At 51.8% G+C, this 20,364-nt stretch overlaps 6 protein-coding genes across 6 annotated transcripts; 3 read left to right on the plus strand and 3 right to left on the minus strand.

Moving 5' to 3' along the window:
• Window positions 1-4,941: 4,941 nt before the first annotated feature.
• ALTATR162_LOCUS6107 (uncharacterized protein) lies at window positions 4,942-7,915 on the plus strand (the record flags this gene model as incomplete). Its single annotated transcript, XM_043313728.1, has 2 exons — window positions 4,942-5,728; window positions 5,781-7,915. The coding sequence occupies 2 exons, from the start codon at window positions 4,942-4,944 to the stop codon at window positions 7,913-7,915; spliced, it is 2,922 nt and encodes a 973-aa protein (XP_043169663.1).
• An 839-nt stretch (window positions 7,916-8,754) lies between these two features.
• ALTATR162_LOCUS6108 (uncharacterized protein) lies at window positions 8,755-9,123 on the minus strand (the record flags this gene model as incomplete). Its single annotated transcript, XM_043313729.1, has 1 exon — window positions 8,755-9,123. One exon carries the CDS (start codon window positions 9,121-9,123, stop codon window positions 8,755-8,757), a length of 369 nt encoding a protein of 122 aa, XP_043169664.1.
• A 761-nt stretch (window positions 9,124-9,884) lies between these two features.
• ALTATR162_LOCUS6109 (uncharacterized protein) lies at window positions 9,885-10,630 on the minus strand (the record flags this gene model as incomplete). The annotated part of the gene is made up of 2 exons (XM_043313730.1): window positions 9,885-10,409; window positions 10,469-10,630. 2 exons carry the CDS (start codon window positions 10,628-10,630, stop codon window positions 9,885-9,887), a joined length of 687 nt encoding a protein of 228 aa, XP_043169665.1.
• Window positions 10,631-14,154: 3,524 nt separating this feature from the next.
• Window positions 14,155-15,798, plus strand: ALTATR162_LOCUS6110 (uncharacterized protein; the record flags this gene model as incomplete). Its single annotated transcript, XM_043313731.1, has 1 exon — window positions 14,155-15,798. The coding sequence occupies one exon, from the start codon at window positions 14,155-14,157 to the stop codon at window positions 15,796-15,798; it is 1,644 nt and encodes a 547-aa protein (XP_043169666.1).
• A 990-nt stretch (window positions 15,799-16,788) lies between these two features.
• On the plus strand, window positions 16,789-17,760 carry ALTATR162_LOCUS6111 (uncharacterized protein; the record flags this gene model as incomplete). Its single annotated transcript, XM_043313732.1, has 1 exon — window positions 16,789-17,760. The coding sequence occupies one exon, from the start codon at window positions 16,789-16,791 to the stop codon at window positions 17,758-17,760; it is 972 nt and encodes a 323-aa protein (XP_043169667.1).
• Window positions 17,761-19,880: 2,120 nt separating this feature from the next.
• ALTATR162_LOCUS6112 (uncharacterized protein) lies at window positions 19,881-20,357 on the minus strand (the record flags this gene model as incomplete). The annotated part of the gene is made up of 1 exon (XM_043313733.1): window positions 19,881-20,357. The coding sequence occupies one exon, from the start codon at window positions 20,355-20,357 to the stop codon at window positions 19,881-19,883; it is 477 nt and encodes a 158-aa protein (XP_043169668.1).
• Between the last annotated feature and the right edge of the window lie 7 nt (window positions 20,358-20,364).

Consider the following 20,364-nt stretch of genomic DNA (forward strand, 5'->3'; position numbering starts at 1 on the left):
AGTAACCGAATGCACGAAGAAAAGGACCGATTGTCGTCAGCATCAAGTGGGGTTTGACAGTCGACTAAAGAATAATATTGTACGCTGCAGACTATGGCACTTATGTGCATGCTAGCAGTCCAACGATGTGGCTCTGGTGTACCGGCTATCGTGAGAATCGCGGCTTGGCTTCAGATCTCTAGATCGATACAGGGTCAAGCATGCGGAGTGCAAGGCGTGGAAGCCATGGTTGCACATCTCAAATGATCTTGTGTTCGCATACAAGCGCTTGACTTGCGAGATCCATGACGACATCGATCTGCCCCTCCCGTAGTCACAGATCGGATTCGCTACAACATTTAAGCCCTCGCCTCCCAAAACTCAGGCCTTCTGTATGGGCTTGAGAGACTCCCGTCGTTCCTTGAGCCTCCCACGGCAACCTCCCGACGCCTCATCTCATGCGAGATTGCCCTGTCGCTTCACCTTGGTTTACCAGAATGCGAACCCGAGACGCAGATCTCTGGATCCTCCCGCATCGGTAAGCGGCGGCTTCTCCACTACAGATCATTCACTATTTTGGGGCAATACTGGAAGACACTTTTCCCGTGGGAAAGGTCCGTAAGTCAGCACAGACAGACGCCTCACTAATGCAGAGCCGCCTCTGGTCCAAATGGGCGATTAACATTTGATAGCAGCGCTACACTTGTCACGAAACGCTCTTTTCGGCACGTTACGCTACCAGAGAGGGTAGCCAAATTATGCGCGATCAAATTAGCGTTTGTTAAAGCGGCACACACGCTCAAACCCAACGAGTGGGATAGAGTTCAGCTACAGCGGCCAAGCCCAGACGAGTTCGCGCCACAAACGCGGCTCGGCATACAACAGGGTGATGAGTAACGTCGCCATCGCAGTTGTAGTCTCGAGAGAGACTTTTCCTCAGGTGTGGAGGACTAGTGCCTGGTGTCGGACGTCCTTCTCCTTACACGCCCAGGGCTTTGCACCAACAGTATTAACTTTTGGAAAGCAACGTCGCCAGCGCGCGCACCCCCAGAATATTCTTTTGACGCATGAGGCGCTTGCGGCCAGGCGAAATTGATCCTCGCGCCAGGCTTGCTTTTTTCGTAAAATCGTCTATCTAGTGGGTTCTCGTACGACGTGACGTGTGGGATACCGAGCACCATTAGGGCGTTTCGGGCTGCCCTGCAGTAGGAGGCTTACTAGCTTCCACGACTCTCACTAGCTTCTACGATTCTCACGTGATGAAATGATGGGAATGCGAAGTGCTTTGATGGCTGGTGGAGGAACGTGTCGATCCTGCACTAGTAAGGACGGGTCGTATGGCTTCGCGATTAGCCAGGTCGAGGCTACATAGCAATCCAAAACCGCCAACTTCCTGGCTTGGGATCATGCAGTTGCTGACGTACCAGGCCGAACAAGGACGGCCAAAAGCGGCTACACGTCGTATTTGCCATGGTGGAGCGTCTCTGCGGGAAGAGACCTCGCGGAGATGCTGATCAGCAAGGCTATATTGGATGCACGCCGCGATCAGCCGCACGAGGAAAGCAGAAACGATGCTCAGGGGCTTCACAAGACAGACCGAGGCTCACCGTTAGTGGGCAACTCATCATATTCGGCACGCCATTTCTCCTGACATCTACCTCGGTCACTCAAGGTACCATGGCACTTGCGAAGATAGCCTCCGCGGGTCTGGATCAACTACCACTGGACTACTTTTGGGGAACTTGACCGAAAGCCAGATTCCTTTTGTTCTATACACACGCGTTAACGTGTGGGTCTGGATTCTAGAGCGACCAAAGGATACCACAGGAGACTATCCACGTCTCAATCACAGTCACACTGATCATCATGAAAGCAGCGGTGAGTTTGATACACTTTTGCCTCTGGTCAGCACGGCTGGATTTGGCCCCGTTGTACTCGGATTGGGTATCATTGTTGAATCGGTGCTATGTGGACCTTTCCTCTATTGTGTGATGTGTTGTCAAAATCATCATCGCCACCCGGGAAGTGAGTGACCGAGAGCTCCAGAGAGTCCACTATTAGTGAAGCGTTGGCTAGTTGTCTTTGACATGTACAATCACTCGCTGGTTAAAGGTAGATCGCGACTACATCTCCTGAAGTGATGTATAAACTTTCATCGAATCTCGATGTGCTTAGGCAGACAGTAAATTATTGCAGATCGAGGCTACTCTGAAGTTACGAGTGGCAACCGGAATGGTGGAAATGGATACCCCATATGCTACTTCAGGGGATATCCATACCAGCTTTGAACTCTGGGATAACTTGATACTATGGCCAGCTATGCGCAAGTCATTGATAGGACTATATACGGTAACTACAAGGCGTAATACCAGCACGATGATCACCGACAACAACGCAGAGGCTTCGGCTCTTAATCTCTACAAATGTCTGATCAATGAAGGTCCGGCTGGAGCATGTGAGCTAAAAGAGCGGGCTGAGTCAAATCAAAACCAGTACAGTACTTTCGTGCTAGTCGCTATGACAGTTGAACCGACACTTGAGGCTTTCTATGATGACACTGGTGGTATTCATCTAGTATCTTTGATGTCGATTGAATCTTTATAGGCGACGGTTACTGTTTAGGCTTCTCGTACCTGAGGTAAGTTAACAGAGTGAGTTGGTGTGACAGGAATAATACGTAGTGTTGTACGAATACCTTGCAGTAACACCGCATCTCCATTGCTTGTACGACTCGCGATCACTGTCAATATCTCCCTGTGTTGCCTTGTCCTCTTTCTTCCCTTGCCCAGTTGAGACACATTCTTTCATTTGTAGGACAGCAGGACCCTTACGTCAACATTTATTAGTCTCTGCTCAACTCTAGCACACCTTCTGCTTTCCTCAAGTTGACCTGTCCTATCAGGCTTCGTTGCTCTCACATTGGTAAAGCCTGTCGTTGCTAGAGTGTTTCAAAGCCTACGTCAAAGCGTATTTTACAGAAGCACCCGTTGAGGGCTCGTGTAGCTAAGTGCCTTCTATGTAAAGGCTGAGTTACGGTGACCTGGTAACAGGGAGAAAAGTGTGTTGTTTTTTCCATGTCCTTGTATCTGAGATACTAGGGTCCAGTAACGAAAAGCTGGATAGCTATCTTTTTCTTCTTACTGCAACATGTTGATAAATATGCTTCAGGTGAGTTTGGTTGTTTGCCACTGTAGTTTTGAGTACCTACTTTATGGTTGAGATATCAAAGTGGTTCAGTGTTTCGATAGACTGAAGTGGAGGTGCTGCGCCGCATCCCCCCACTGAAAGACGGTGGGGTCAAACGCGATATTGTGGAGCCATTCAGAGCACATCTCTCTGGTCGTTCGCCTTGATATCTTCGCGATTGCCTACGTTTAGACTTGCCGCCTCGTGTAAGTGTGTGAAGATGATTGTTTTCACCCCCTGGCAGCAAGCAAGAAATTCATTGGAACCACACGGAAGAATATATTATCATAGAATTTCTAGTTGTGTATAGCGGACACAAGGTGTTTTGGTAATATTCCCGACGCGGGATTATTTCCAAAAGCGTTGTGCCGCGCTGTTTTAGCTCTTCTTCTCAACAACCGTCTACATCAAGTAGAATATGTACGCAGATGTGTGGAAATCTCATTCCATGGATCAGGCGTGCCATAGTCGCTGGACGTCAAATTGCTTTTCGTCGAGAGAGAATGCGGAACTCACGGTCTGGAATCGGGGTACTTTTTCCTGTATTTCTTTTGACGGTTGACAAACGTAGGACTTCAAAATGAGCAGGAATAGCCGTCTTGCTCTCATACATCGGCGGATTTGGAGTGACTTGGGCAGAAGCAACTCAACGACGCTCGAAGACAAATTTCAGAGTTGACAGTTTAAAGTTTATTACAGTTTACAGTCCACAGTTCAATGTGCGGTGGAATGTATTTTGGGTACGGTAGCGAGGTTTGACGCAGATACTGCAGCCCTCCGTTGGCGCTACTACCACGGTACGCCACTGCATGGCAAAGGCGCCGAAGCCGCGGGAGATCGTCCAGGACTCATATGTCATCTCAGATCTGCCACATGTCATAACGAACACATGGATCCAAATCTTTGACGGCTTCACAATCTTCCGATGGCGGCAACTTGACGGCTGAGGTGCAGGATCTCATTTAGCGATGGCGCTGGCTTTGATGAGGTGCAGCAGGAGTCATGCGACTATGACAGGGGTTCGTTGTTACGCAACCCGCCTCAACACCGTTCACGATGGATGATGAACCTCAGACAAGTAGGCTTTTCCCTTGAATCTCCACCTGCAAATCTGGTGCGCAAGATTATCGCCGACTTACGATCCTCCATCGCGTAGTTGCACGGAAAGGCCGGGCCTTGGAGTCGAGACTTTGCCTATTCGGTGAGGCTTACGGCTAGCCCCCGTCGACTCGAGCGAGATCATACGACTTGTCGAACCACCCCCAACACACTGCCATAGACGCACACAATCACAACCCCGGCCCAGTAGGACGATTCCTGCATGCAATTCTAGTAGCTGCTCGGCCCTACACGCATTTACCGTAGTGCAGCAAATCCCGGTGCTCACTGAGGCCGCCCGCATTCGCGTCGTGAGCCTGCGAAGGAGTGGCATGACTTCCATGTTGTGCACGTCGTAGCTGGTAAGACGGAGCTCCCTCTTTCTTTACCAAAACCCATACTGTGTATACACAATCCGTCTTGTTGTCGCTGTTGTTGCAGCCAGCAGACTGACGCCGTCCTAATGGCTTCTGACCCATACGGCAGCCCCGACGATGGGCTAGAGCTAGAGCGAATCGCCGTGCGTGAAGCAGTGCTTTTGCGAGTCTTTGCTCTCTGTGCTAACATGTTGGCGCATTCCAGGTCGGACCCTATTGCGTGTTTGACGACTTCAGATTTCCTCCTAGTCCCAGGCCCATTCATCCGACTGTCCCCGAGGCGGAGCGGCAAACGGCCAAGATGGAAGATCCCTTGCTGTCGAGCGAGTTCCCCTTCGCTAATATGCGCGGACCGTGGCTCACAACTGGCGGCGACGACATGACGCTCACTGCTCCAGCTGACGACATGACCAACTGGAACGAATGGATGCAATACGATCCCGCGCAAGCGTCTCAGAGTACCCAAAATGTCGACCCCAAGCCCGCGAATCCGCAGGGGCCTGCCGCATATCTCAGCCCGGATCAGCAAACCTCGCCTCATTCCCTCCCTCACCAACAATCGCAATCGCTGCAATCCGGCAACATACCAACTGCCGCTCCCATGTTTGCTCAGTCGCATGGTGTCCCGTTCACATTTGGCCAGGGCGCCGATATGCCGCCCGCCTTCGACTTCAATGGCAATGCTCTAAGCTCCCCGCTTACCGCTGAGATGCAACAACAGAACGCCTTCTACGCGTCTCAGCAATGGCAACAGCAAGAGCAGCAGCTAGCCGACAATGCTCTCTTCTCACCGACACAGTACGCTCAAAATGGCTTTGTCGCACCACAGCCGCCAGCCTCCACGCCCAGTCTCCATCATAGCCCCAACTCTCTGAGCAACGGACGAGCCAGCTCAACCTCGTCGCATTCGTCACCAGAGCCTACGACAACCAACGTACGAAAGAGGAAGTCACTGGCTGACTCCGAGGAACTTGATGATGATGCACCGTCGAGCAAGAAGGGAGGACCACCCAAGAAGACTGCACACAACATGATTGAGAAGCGCTATCGGACAAATCTCAACGATAAAATTGCTGCCCTTCGCGATAGTAAGTTGCACTTCAAATACGTATCTCGAAACTAGCTAATCCATCTCCCAAGGTGTCCCCAGTCTTCGCGTCATGTCGCGGCCAAACGGTACAGAAGAGGACGATGATCCTGAGGACCTCGAAGGGCTCACACCTGCACACAAGCTCAACAAAGCTACGGTACTCTCCAAAGCTACCGAGTACATCCGACACCTGGAAAAGCGTAATAAACGTCTACAAGATGAAGTCAACACCTTGAAAGGACGGGTGGATAGCTACGAAAAGATGGCCATATCAGGACCTATAACCTTACACGGCACTGTCAGCACACCAGATGGTTCAAGATTTCACAAAGATCCATTCACGCCTACACACGGTATGCAAATGTCAGGACCGCCACAAGGATTGATCCCCGTTCCAGAGAACATAAGTGCTCTTCAGCGCGGCCTCCCACCACAACAGCACTATGCACCTGCATACCCGCCAGGATATGGCGGTCGCCCAGCAGTTGCCGCGCCCATGGTCAACGGACGGCGCAACGGTGCCATGATGGGCAAACTCATGGTCGGATCTCTTGCTGGCCTGATGATACTGGAAGGACTTGTAGAGCGGGAGCAGTCACAAGAAGAGCCAACTGGTCGTGGTCTGTTCGCCCTTCCCATCAATCTCGCTGGCATCCTTGCTCCTCGTGTCTCCCTAGGTGTATCCGCAGCTCAGATCCCTCTGGCCAAGCTTCTCTTAGTCTTCTTCGCCTTTTTCTACCTCGTTGCGCCATTGCTCGACTTCAAATCGAGACCGAAGAAGAAGTCTCCTCCCACTGTCCTGTTGACACCTGCACCATCGCTGGCTTCTCCTGTTGAAGTCCGTCGAAAGGCATGGCTCACTGCGATCCAAACAGTCTGGGTACCTCAGCATAATCTCGCCCTCGAGCTCGCTGCTCTGGGCTTGAAGACACTCAAGCTTAGCATGCGTAGGCTTATCGGCTGGGAAGGATACGCGTATCTTACTGGTATTACCAAGGAACAAGAAGCCGCCCGCGTCAAAGCCTGGGAAATTGCGTTGGATGCTCAGCTAACAGGCGGTGACGCTGAGATTAGCAAGAGCCGTTTAGTACTTACCTTGATCGCCTCCGGAACCCTGCCAGATACGCCAGCAAGGCTCATGCTCAAGGCCTTGCATCTTCGGATCGTGCTTTGGGAACTTGGAAACGCAGGCCATGGTTCGTGGTGGTTACTCAACGACCTGAGCGCGAAACTGGCTCGAAGCTACTGGAACATGGCCCGAAGCGAGCACCGTATCGCCACCAACATGTCGAAACAGAACAGCGAAGCTCAGCCGTTGCCAGAACATCTCGCAGCACTCATTGAGAGGGAGTGCGATGAGGTGCTTGTTTCTGCAGTCGTGCAGCGAGCATACAACCTGGCTTGGAACAAGCCAAGCGCAGAACAGACAGTCGTAGACACCTCCATGGACGCCGTCGTAGAGGACTTTGCCATATGTTCGCCTTTGGACGCTCTTGCGGCTTGGTACTCTAGCCTTGTACTGAACAAGGGACTTGCCGCCACACTCGGTGCGAAGAGCAGCTCGTCCAAGGACAACGTCGTTTCCGACCTAGCACTTGCTCTCCAAGCTGCCCCTCCCAACTCACAGGCTCAGTTACGTGCACTAGTTGCTCAAGCTGTTGTATTCGACGACGACCGTGACACTCGCATTGCAGCAGCAATGGAAGCCCTCCCTTCGTCTCCCAAGCCCGCAGATGCTGGCTTCATCAATATCGTCGGCAACGGCTTCGTCGCGATCGATGTGCGCAAGGCGCTTACTTTGGCTAAGTGCCTCTCTTTAGCCGCCTCCTCGAACCCCGAGGCCCGCCGCCGCGCCATCTTCGTCGTTAACAACACTTATCTACCCGAATGCGCAACTACACTTCTCAGCTTTGTTGCCGGTCACAAAGTGCTCACGCAGTTCATGAGCGACGACAATCTGAAAAAGGAAGCCAGCTGCGGTCTAGAACGCACTGCCAGTTCCCTACGCATGTGGATTGGTCATGACACAGGTAGGAGAAGTGGGCTGAGCAACAAGGTCCGCAGCAAGATTGTGAGCAGCTGTCTTGGTGCGAGCAAGATGTTAGTTGGATTGGGAGAGAAAAAGAAGAAAGATGAGTTGGATGTAGACGATGGTTATGTTAGTGCTAGTGTCAAGGATGATTGAGGGCTTCGCGCCTTATGATCTGTTATGCGATCGGGTTGGTATTTGAATTGGGAATTGTGAATGGGACGCGATGGGATCGTCATATCTCACTGGCGTTTATATGGAGATATACACGGCATGGATATGTCTGACATACTGTTCATTATACTCAAGAGGAATAGAGCATTCCTTTTTCCAACATTGTCTTATTTCATTATTTTTATTTTTCATAAAGCTCGTATAGTGTAGAACACATGCCCTCGATGGCTTCATGCGATCGAATCTTTTCTAATATTCTTCCACGTCCCATTGTTGTCGAGTGACTGATTGCCAACAATTATCGAAGTCTGTGTCATTGGGGCCAATATTATGGTCGTGTCGAGAGCAACTGTAAAGGCTATGCCTTCATGCCGACTGAGATGAAACTTAAAGTTACTTTGGATAGATGGAGACATTGGCATATGCGAGGATGATTACATTGGTCAAAACTGAACAAGCTTGTTTACGTATATATACATCATGTATTACCGGCGTAGATGTAGGCGCTCGAGAACGCCACAGTGACCAGCATTGATAACCAACAATTGGCTATAGTGATAGACTCAGGCTGTCGAAGAAAATCCAAGAAAGAAACGCGATTGCCGCACCCCATTTGTAGCATACCGCAAATGTATAAACTCCACATTCCTGCACCTCGTAACGCGCTGCTGGTACCAGAGGATCCATCAATCAGTGCCAAACTCTGTCATCGTGGTATACTATAACACAAAGGAAGTGGGGAAGTAGTGCTGCATACACTAGCCAAACCAAGTGCAAGCGAACCAGCGCTCACACTCTTTGGTTTCTCTCTCAATGTTCCATCACATGGTTGCACACTGGATGCCGGGACTCGACGGCATCTCGTTGATCTTGGAAAAGAGGTCGTACCTCGACTTCCTCATCGTTGTACGTCGCTTGCTGATAGTGTGCGCCTTGGGCTGAGTATGAAGCCGTGTAGATGGAGCTATGGTTTTCGTTGCACCGAGAGCGAAGGCAACGGTGGGATTTCCTTCTGTGTCTTTGACGGATGATGGATCGACGAGCAATGATGTGGGTTGTGTAGTGTTCTTGACGAGGTCGATAAGTGTGGAGAGGTTGGTAGTTGGGATTGCGAAGCTGGAGATGATGACCTTGATGAAGAGGTAGAAAGTAGAAACCTGACCTAGCAGCATTGTGAAAGTTTTGATCATCGTGTTGATGTCCTTGAGAGATTGTGGGTATGTCTTTGGTATTCCTTCTTGTTGTTTTCTACCGGCGGGAATGTTGGGACGAAGGTCGTAGATAGATAGTCGAGCATATCACAATGGGAAATAGTTAAACAGAAGTAGAAATTAAGAGTAATTATGTCTAGGGATCAGAAAAAGTATACAACAGGGTGTATGTACACGCGTGGTTGAAGGCCAGTTGTCCGTCTATCTGCTTACCATTGTTGTCGCTTACCATTGTACTCCAGGAACAAAATTGCACAGTGGAAAAAGTCTTAAAGGATGGGGGAGTTGCTGCCTGCATGCACTTCGTACTATTGTTCTTTGCAGGAGCTCGCTTTGCTTTCGAGATATCAGTGATGACACTATGCGTTCTGGTTATGACGATACATTGCGATATCGACCAGTGGATGTTGTTCTTGAGGTTGCCGAACGGAACGCACACTCTGTCTGATATATCCTTTGTGAGTGAAGGAGAAGCACTGGAAACAATAGCTATATGGGGGTGTCGGAGTGACGTCACTGCTACCAGTCCTGTGCGACCCATCATCAAGCGCTCACCAAAGCCATGGAATCCTTTTCATAAGTTCATAAGATACATATTACTATACTATTTACACACCAATGACCAGCATTTCATCTACTACCATCGATACCATCATCATGTATTTACACCCTCCCCTTACGCCTTCACTCAAAATGTCCCACTCTGAACATCCGTTTTGTTCATCACACCGACTACATGCTTAGTTGCCCTTGCCCAGGCCTCCGAGAAGACCGGCCAGACCAGCAGCAGCACCGTTAGCCTTGCCCTTGCCCTTACCCTTGCCATTTGTGTTCGCGGTCGCCGCATCACCAGCCTGAGCACCTAAGACGTTCTTGGGGTTGGTTCCAGCGTTGTTGTTGAGCACCTGTCCACCACTGATGCCACCCCTGGGGGAGACGTTGTTGTTTGCCTGCGCAGCCTTGTTCTGGTACTGTGTTACGGCCTGGGCGTTGGGCGGGTTGATGACCATGACCATGCCTTGCTGGCAATGTTGGGCTTGGGAGCAGTAAATGTACATGGGCTGGTTGTCGGTGATAGGAACCATGAACATGGGAGTATTTCCGGCTTGGCGATTGTTGTTGCGGTTGCGACCATTGCCAGCGTTGCCGCCAGCGCCGTTGGGAGAACCGTTGGGGTTACCAGGGATGGGCTGGAAGTCGGAGAAGATGGCGTTCTGCTGGGGTTGGCAAGGGCTGTTTGCGTTGGAAGAGGCAACACTGTGGTTCTGCGAGGATGGAATCAGTATATGATGCGAGGTGAATGGATGATGAAAAGTTGGCGTACCTGGCTGACGAAGTTGAAAGCGACCATGTCACCGGGCTGGGCGGTGATGGAGTTGGGTGTGAACTGGAACTTGTTGTTCGCAGCTACGGTGACCATCATGGTGGCAGCGGAGGCTGTCAAGCTCTGGGCCAAAGCCGCGAGTACGATGTTGGAGAAGAGCATCTTGAAGTTGGAGTGGTGTAGGATTAAGAAAAGATGGGAATTAAGAGTAAGAATGGGGATTAGGAAGTATGCTGATTAGGATATCGATGGTAGTAGAAGATGGGAAATGCACTGCAGATCTGATCCTTAGGGAAAACGCCGCACTGAGGCTTACTATATACTCTACATCTTCGTGCCTTGGAGCCTTCCTCGCTCCGCCATTCGAGCCACAAACACCGAAAAACGGATGATGAAGCTGGCCGAAACTGTTTGCCTGATGTTCGCGACGGTTAGGAAAAATCTGGATAGCAAGATATATCAGAATAGGTGCTGTCAGATGTTTCGTGCCGAGTATCATGCCAAGTCCCAAACATGTGGAAACACTACTAGTGGGTCTCGTAAAGATCCGCTCAACACGACTGGACGTTTGCTTGGGAGAGTTCAAGCAATAGAGTCTATCTCTTGTTTTGCACGTTCCAGATCGTGTGGGACCCTAAAGCAGTCAAACGATCTCGGGTTGCACATCATCCGTCTGCGAACTTCCAATACTTATTGATGAACGCCCACCCCCCTCGTGCACTTACGACATGTTACCTCGTTTACACTGATGCACACTTTTCCCCTTTACCTAGACTACATTCAGATTTCTGGAAGCTCGTCTGACTCTGACTCTTCGTCTTATGATGCCGAGCATGCTATCTGGATATATTGCACGGAGCGTGCACGGAGCGATAGAGCTATGAGTCGATGACTCCAAGGTTCACTTTCCGAGTCTTCTGTTTTGCCATAGTAACCTCTAGATGGGAAGAATCAAAGAGATCTGTTACTAACTCACGAGATGCGACAGCAACGATTCGGCGGTTTAGGACAACAGTTCACTACAGTAAGTGGTAAAGGCGAGAATCGGTGGTCCGCAGGATGTATATCCGAGAAGCTTGGAACACGTTCGAAACATGTAGCCTTGCGGCACTAGAGCCTCCTACTTTGGACGGCGCTGACGATCGTGTCCGTGAAACAGAGCTGCACAAGCGCGTTCTAGCTTTAGCGCTGACGGTGCAAGCTGACAGTTTGGCGACCGAGCTTGTCTACACGATTCGAGTAAGAATATTAGTTTGAGGCTTACCGTACCACTGGAAATAAGACGCCTCGAAGCTTCTGCGCATACAAGCTGCGTGATGTCGTTATTGTGTTGGTTTTGCGCCTCACTCTTGCCTTTGTTCTGCGCCTCTGAACGGGTCGATGCGCCCCACAAATCGTTGCCGCCGTGTTCCGGTCCAGAGCACATGCGCAGTTCTGATATGCTTCTTTTCTTTGGAAAGAAGCGGCCGGTTCGGTCGTATGCAGTGACTTACTGCCCGCTAAGGATGACGGCCCTGACCCGAACGGCTGCCAGTACAACACCGGTATCGTTCCGAATAGCTCTGATGCTAGATCCAATAGTCCCATGGCCCAAACGGTAGCGGCGTCTGACGTTGCATAGGAGGCAGAGGAGGCAGAGGAGGAGGCGTAGCGGGCAAGTGAGTGTGTTTGAACGATATCCGGATGTTGCGTGAGGGCATCTCCATGCGAAGGCGCGGTTGTCCCCCCGCACACGAATGGAGATCAGCGTTCGAGCATGGCCCTGACAGCAGGCTTCCGAATCCCACAGCGTCGGCGGCCCAAACGCTAGTCGACGATAACGAGGGCGTGTTTCACGCTTTGGAAAATGGCTTGGCAGGCGTTACTGCAGGGAGTGTGTAGCGAAATGAGGAAGCGATGCACGGTCTAGGTTGATTGAGACGGAGCGACAGTTTCAGACCGAGACAGCAGGGCACACCCGGGACGAAACGGCAGGCGACAGCGAAGGAAGGGATCGCACGAGCAGGTCCACGAGTCGATAGAAAGACCGCGGAAGCCGACGCGTGTAAAAAGGTGGAAAAAAAGGGACTCGATTGCGAGACTAGCGGCACGGCACCGAGAATCTCTCTGGATCTGCAATGGAAAGCGTGACCTGACAGCCAGGTCCGGGGTCGGCACGTCAACAAGCATACTCCTCCCGCACGACATGCATTGCAGATTGCGCGTGGAAGAGACGGACATTTAGACGATGACTGCTGACAGGTGATTTGCGCTGGTTTGTGCAGGGCTTGGAAGCCATTCATGCGCATGCCACGCAGGCCATGGTTGAGCAGGAGAGAGTAGTGCACACCAATGCATTTGCAAAGGTAGAGATGGAGCTGATGAACAGGTGGTGGTGGTGGGTATATTTAGACCGAGCGTGCGTGGCTGAAGGGCTGCGGTGGCCTCGATGGCGCTGGCCAGTAGCAGTGGGCAGGCGCATAGCCGCCGTTGGTGACTACTGAGACGCTACGAACGACTGGCCGAGACGGCGTAGATAGACGCTATCGATGCAGTGGATCACTTCTTGCGGTGTGCTCCTGGGCAGCGGGCTCGAGCAATGAGGAGACGTTGTTTCGGTGGTTCTGTTTGCCAGTCGCTCTTTCCCTTGCTGGGTCCGCCGCGAGGAAGGCACTGTGGGCTGCGAGGAAGGGACGGTCGTGGCGTCGGGCAGGAACGCTCCAGGGCCCTCGCCAGGTGCGACAGGAGCGACCATCCCGTTCCTCCTCAGCACCTGAAACCCAAGAGGACACCCAACGCCTTGTATACAGTAGCAACACTCAACTCTACGCATGGCATCATCAAAGCATCAAAGCGAGTACTCTCGCACAAGGGCATTCGCACGCAGGAACGGCCCAAGCTCTGTTATTACGCATCAGGCCCAGCGTTTCAAGCATGCGTCCAGGTCTGCAGCGTGTCCAGGGGGCTGCATTAGGCTAGGCTCAATGCAGGGTCGCTGCCACAGGTCCCCGTCACTTATAGCGCTCGCATTCGTCCATGGCTCTGCTCCTCCGCTGCTCGTCACTTTTCTCTCCTGGCCCCTCCATCTCGCCCTTTCCTCTCTACCTCTCTCCCTTCGCTCTCTTCGACAACACAGTGCCGCTTCTGCATCTTCTACCTGCTCCCCCAGTTGGACCAGCTTATCCTCCGCTTAATCTGAGATTGTGCGAGCGCGCCAGTCCCGTCGCTCCCCCCGAGAGAAGAAGAGCTCGCCAGCCGACGCATCAACCACCAGCTTGTCTGCCCTTGATCCCGTCACTGCCTGTTCGTGTATTCAACTTCATAAAAATATCTTCGCCAGTCTGCTTCGAATCTCCGTCTGCTGGACCGCGCCTTCCCGCTGCCACCACTCGATCCTTCTGACAGCATCCCCCCAGCGACATAGCGACCGAAGAACTTGTTAATAACCCCAACTACATTGCCCATCGGCCGGTTTTCGATAACAAATCTACCTTACAATCCCGATCTGTACGATCCTTAATCCCGTAATCGCCAGCCAATCCGCACTTCTGCTTCGCAGCAAACGTTTCGTGTGTTCGCTCGGCTTTCTGTCTGCGCCAACACTCCCTCTTCCGGCCTTGTTCGATTCTGTATCTTTCTTGTGTGCGCCCAGCATACTCTTTGTTGCACTCTTACTCTTTGTTCGCAACTCTTCTTAGACCACCACAATGAGCATGGACGCTGGCGGTCTTGCTCAGATGACCTACAACAACTTCCAATCCCAAGGCGGATTCGGCGGGCCCACCTCGAGCTTTGCGTCTCGTGGCAAGGGTGCTCAGCTTAAGCGTCTCAGCGTCGCTTCACCGCCCAAGGTTGCCTCCATCGCCGAGGACTCGGTTGCGACTCCTCGCACCAGTCGCTCCCATCTCCTAGCCGGCCTTCGCACCGCGCCCAAGACGCCCACATCTGCGCAGCCTCCTGCCTCGGCTCCTTACTCGCAGCGCCAGCATAACGTTGGTAACAACAATGCCAACCGCCCCTCCAGGCAGTTCAACGGTGCCAACCAGGGTCCTCAGACTGCCATCGGCTCTGGTTTCAGCGGTATGAACCAGTACCAGCAACAGCAGCAGCAGCAGCCCGACTTCTACAACCAGGTCCTGGCCCCTCCTCAATTCGAGTTCGATGACGGCGAGATGGATCCCAACGTTGCGGCTCAGCTGTTGGCTACCGAGCTGTACCTCGCTCAGAGGCAGCAGCAGCTCCAGCAGCAACTCCTTGCCCTGACAACCCAGCAGTTCGGCAACATGAACATGAGCGGTGGACAGCAGTACTCTAACACGCCATACACTCCGCAGATGAACGCTTATGGTCAGCAGTTTGGAAACACTGCTGCCATCCAGGAGACCAACCAGCCAGGTGTCTACCTTGTCTTCAATCAGATGACTGGCCAGTACCAGTACGTCGTAGACCCGAGCTACCAGCAAGACAACGGCGACATGCAGGCTCAGAATGGTCTGTCGGGTCTCTCGCACTCGCCGCCTCCGCCAACACCTCGGTTCGCCACATCGCCGCCCAAGGTTGACACCCCAGTACTCCACGTGTCTCCTCCCAACGAGAGCAACCCCAGCCCTTGGGGTTCGCGCAGCACGTCGCCGCCGAAGAAGTCCAACACTCCACCTCAGGATGTTGTCCCGCTTCCGCCGCCATCTGCTAACGCTTTCCGTCGCGGCCACAAGAAGAACTTGTCTTCCCTTGCTGTTGATGGCAAGGCCGAGGAGGGACCTCGCTCTGCCTTCACTCGCCCAGTCGGCTTCCCTGCCACCCCAATGACTGGCACATTCGGCCCCGGTCAAGCACGTGCTGGAGAGCACCCAGTCCGTCAGCCTCGCAACCCTCCCTCCATTGAGGAACTCAAGGAGCGCCCCACTACCAAGCATGAGGGTAGCAAGAACTTTGCTACTCGTCAACGTCGCCAGGCTGTGGGCAACCTTGTGCGAGCTGGCATTGGCCGTCGCGCTCACCGCACTAGCAGCGGAAGCGCCTCACCTGATAGCGACCACTTCCCTTCATCTGACAATGATTCCGACAGCGTTCGCAGCGGTGGAAGTGGCAGCCTCTCGGGTAGACCCAGCATTGGGAGCCTTCGTGCTGTTGCCAATGGCGCCATTGGATCAGAGCGCAAGGCCTCAAAGGAGCGCTCCCGCGACAACTCCATCAACCGCTCCTACACCGCAAACAGTGTTAGCAGCGATGACGGTGCTTCCATTGGAGGCGGTCTGGTCGACATCCGTCCCGAGGAGAACGGCCAACGCCGAGGCATGCCCAAGCTTATTCTCACCAACGCTGAGAAGCGCAAGAGCACTGTGTTCTAGGCTTTCAACCATGGATTGGAAAGAGAATCGGGAAATTCATTCCCTTGTGCATATTACTGTGGCGCTCTTCGGACGCCTTCTGTTACGGCCCATTATGAACCTTTCCTTGCTTGTTAGTTCATTTGTATTTTGCGCTTGACCAAGGTCACTTTTGCCATCTCTCGAATATCACGATTACCCTTCGTCTCTTACCCATTGGGAAGATCTTCTTTTCCACCCCTTCTTGTTTCCCAGACTCTTATGCGAACTGCTTTTAATGAGCATGGTGGGAAGGCTCTATGGTTTTTTGGCCCGGCGATTTGGACGGGCGAGTTGGGATATGCTTCATGGACATGAGCTCAATTGCCTGCGGCAAGAGCTCATTGCCTTTTTTGGGCTTCTGTTTTGTGTTATCATTGTTTGTTGGAGATACTGTGCTTTTGACCAATCCATTCGCTACTGCTGCGGCCTGGGTGGCAAGGCGGTGCAAAGAGAGGAGGCGATCATGTAGGATGAGATACCTAAATGCAATCACACTCGCTTTCAGAACATAGACGTTGGCTTGGTTGTGAAGTGATGTCAACACTACTATCTGGGTCGCTTCTGCCAGGAACGGAGAGATCATAGCTATTACCCTGACAGAAGCGCCGTTGAGCACAGATGGAAACCAGGTCTTCGGATGTGCAAACTCGATTCGTGAAATCCACGGGCACACATGGTCTGTTGCGAGCCAATCTCGGTTCTCTAGTGCATCCAGAGCCGTTCAACGGTGATCGACATGATGCTCGCGTGGTGTTGAAGCTAAAGAATTGATAAGCGTCGTAGGGCTAATGGGTGGTGTCGCATCGCGGGGCAACTGCGAAGCTTCAATTGTCAACATCAAAATTCCCACCCGCCATACCGTGCGTGTTCTGAACCCACCTACGCCCTGTACATACCCAGCACACAGCTCTCTGGTTATATATAGGATCACGCAGTCGCAGCAACCTTCACATAACAACACGAGCCGCAATGGCCGAGCCGCCAGTCGTTCCTCCAATCGAACCCCCACCACCACCTGAGACGTCGCGTCCTCTACATACGCTCCCCGCGCCTTTCTCTCATGACGCTCTCGAGGTCATAACACAAGGCGCAGAGGCCCTCGTATATAAAACCACTTTCCTAACTCCGAACACGCCCGTCGTCGTCAAATACCGACCACCAAAGCCGTACAGACATCCTACTCTAGACAAGCGCCTTACAAAACAGAGGCTACTAGCCGAGGCGAGGAGTCTGATCAGGGTCAAGAGGGATCGCGTCAATGTACCAGGTGTGATTGGCGCAGATTGGGATGCGGGGTGGTTAGTGTTGGAATATGTAGATGGTAGGACTGTGAGGAAAGTGCTAGATGGCTGGGCGCATCAAGTAACACAGCGAGAAAAGGACGAGAAGGCCACAGAAGACGTGAGCAGAGGAAACAGTGCAGCGGTGAGAGAAGGCGAAGATGAGATACTTGACCTGATGCGAAGAGTAGGGCGGGAAGTAGGAAAGCTGCACGAACTTGGGGTATGCCACGGGGATCTCACAACAAGCAATATTATGTTACGGACGCCAAAATCCCAAAACACGGAGGTAGAAGAGCAGCAACATATGCCACAGAGAAGACAAACAACAAGCAGCCTCCGCGAAGCAGCCATGCGCGGCGAAGAACCTCCAGACCTTCCTCCCGCCAACCCTCCGCAACAGTCCCACCCTACCTCTTTACTGGCCGGCGACATATTCCTCATAGACTTCGGTCTCACAACCGCAAGCATACAAGACGAAGACAAAGCTGTTGATCTGTACGTCCTTGAAAGAGCGTTTTCAGCAACGCACCCAGCCGCGGAGCCGCTATTCCAGGAAGTGCTAAAGGCGTATGGGGAGTGTGGAAAGGGTGCAAGGGGAGTATTGAAGAGGTTAGAAGGGGTACGATTAAGGGGAAGGAAGAGGAGTATGCTTGGATGAAGACATGAGGTGATATGCTGTCCCCGTATATGAGGGTATTGAGGCAACACATCTGCCAACAACATTCCGGTGAAGTGATCTCTATATCTTCGCTGTGAACAAAGAAGCCTTAAAGAAACCCCATCACACTACGTGTATTTGACTGCAGGATTCCAATCTCAGATTCACTGACCACCTCCAGCTATCGCCTATAAACACTGTTCTTAAATCTCTTGTACATACTCTGAAACCCATACTAACTACTATTCAAAACTTCAAAACGCGGAGATACACCAGCAGCACAAATACATCTACAAGAACAACTACCGAGATGCCAAAATCATCATCATCATCTCCAATGAAGTCCACCAACAACACCACCTTGACCTCTGCCTCTCCCTCCTCATCAACAAACAGATCAGCTAACCAAAGGCCCACAGCGCCTCCTTTACCCCACCCTCAACGCGGAGACTCAGACTGGCGCTTGTTCTCTACCATAGGCAATGGACAAAGCTGGGGACACCCTGTTGGCGGGTCGAGAGATGGTTGGCCGAAATTTGATGGCGACAAGATAAAGCATGATTATCGTGGTGTGGTACCGTCTGATAATGACACGAAGAAGTAGATACGCAAGCTGTAGGAGACTTGCTAGGGCGGTTGGGGTAAGATGGTTGTATTGCCAGGAATAACGTCTAGGGTACGCGTATTAGTCGGGGATTATATCAGCTACTTCAGCACGCTTGGAATCCAACGATCACGTTTGCAAACATCGACACCATAGGTGGTGAATGCGCGCATGATTTCTTCGTGCTAACTCGAGCATATCCTCACACTAGTTGTTCCTTGACTATATATGAAACTCTATATGCGGCTCTTTACACATACTTTGAGAGTTACGTCAACGCATCAGTCGTACCATTTGTCCACACGATCGAGCGGACAAATTCCAGGCCGTCATACTCCTCCTCCTGTGACACCATCTCCCTTTGTTGTATACTAATAAGTCTTCCACTAGTATACCCATCGCCATACGGCCTTTGCGCTTCGGGGGCTTCTTGCTTCCGTCATCAACTTACCTAGGTGCAAATACCTTAACCTTCTTGCTAACATGGTCTGCGTATACGGTGTTCTTGTACTTTTTCTCGTCATATTTATGGACTCGGGTACATTCCACAACACAACAGGTACCCGCTTTGTAACTGCCACACGTCGCACGCCGGCATTTGACGCATTTCTTCAGACAACTCTTGCAAGGCTCTCCAGTATCACATCGGCGATTGTGGAAGTAGGGCATGCAAACAATAACACGTTGTTTTGCAGAATTGACTACGAACGGGATAGATCCATCGTCGCTCTCGAACCTGTTTCTGTCAGTGGGGCTCTATCATAACTCCATGCGTAGATACCGCGTCTTTTCGAAGCTTTGCTTATGATCACGAGTCGGTTGTGGTATCTGGCCTAGTAGACTGATCTCATAGCCCTCCTGTAGAGATATTGCGGTCTCTTGAGTGACACTGAAGTTATCAGCTTTGGACTTCTAGATGCGACTACCAGGAGTCCTACCCGCTATTGTGCGTATCGCTTTCCACCTTGTACATCCTTGCAGATAGAGCCAGGTACTAGCTCTCGTGCTCCGAATCCTGCCGATGGTCGCGCAACTGCGCAATGGTCTCCTGACTCTTGGCCCACGCTTTCCCAGACCTCCCAAGTCTTTCTTCTCCAGGCCTTGTCGCATGGGGTTGAGGAAGAGACCAGCGGTTGCTGATATAAATAGCGTCATTGGTGGAAAGGCTCCAAAGCTGGGGAAAGTAAGGACTGAGGGTATCATGTACTAGTGAAGAGATATTCATGATTAGGAAGAGAAATACCTACCAAACCTGCACATATCTGAAGCGCAGTATGCAAAAATTTCACATCTGCCAGCTGCCCTGAACGTGTCACTATATCAAGGAACCTACAGTCTCCGAAACGTCCACTTCCTTCTGCACCACAGCGCCAGTGCCAGATCTATTGCTACTAGTGTGTTAGAAGTGAACGAGATTGTTATAGTAGGCAAGACTCACCTAGTCTCTTCACGATTTTGATGCCTCTTTGCTCCCTTTTGAGGCACCCCGCATACCAAATGCTCGAAAAACTTGACTTCAGGTCTCCTCTTTTACCACCGACGCGCTTTCGTCCACATCAGGACTATTCTCAAACGACAACGGGAAGAACTCGCGCTTGCACTTCACGCCCATAGTCTGTGCTTCCTCTTTATTCCCAACGACCTTGAGACGCGCGACTGCTCGCTCACTCTCCGCAAGCCGCCAAACAAGTTCGATGGCTTGCTCTTCCAGAGCACTGTTCTTCTCTTCAAGCTCATCTAACCTCTCTCCCACAAGCTTGAGCTGCGTTATCATCCTTGTGTTCTGACTGTCCAATCTTGTCGCTCTGCTGTCAGCGCCATGGTAAGCGTTTATCACGTGCTTAAGATCCTCCTTCATAGCTTCGTATTCGTGATTAAGCTTGTTCAACTTAGCAGTTTGTCTGAGCAAAGCATTTTCGCTACTGAGAGCGAGCCTGTCGTTCTGGTCTTCGAGCAAGGGATCGGTCAAGGGCTGGTGGCGAAGAGGCGACATGATGTAG

The sequence above is a fragment of the Alternaria atra genome, assembly GCF_907166805.1.
Source record: "Alternaria atra isolate CS162 genome assembly, contig: 25, whole genome shotgun sequence".
NCBI classification, from domain to species: Eukaryota; Fungi; Ascomycota; class Dothideomycetes; order Pleosporales; family Pleosporaceae; genus Alternaria; species Alternaria atra.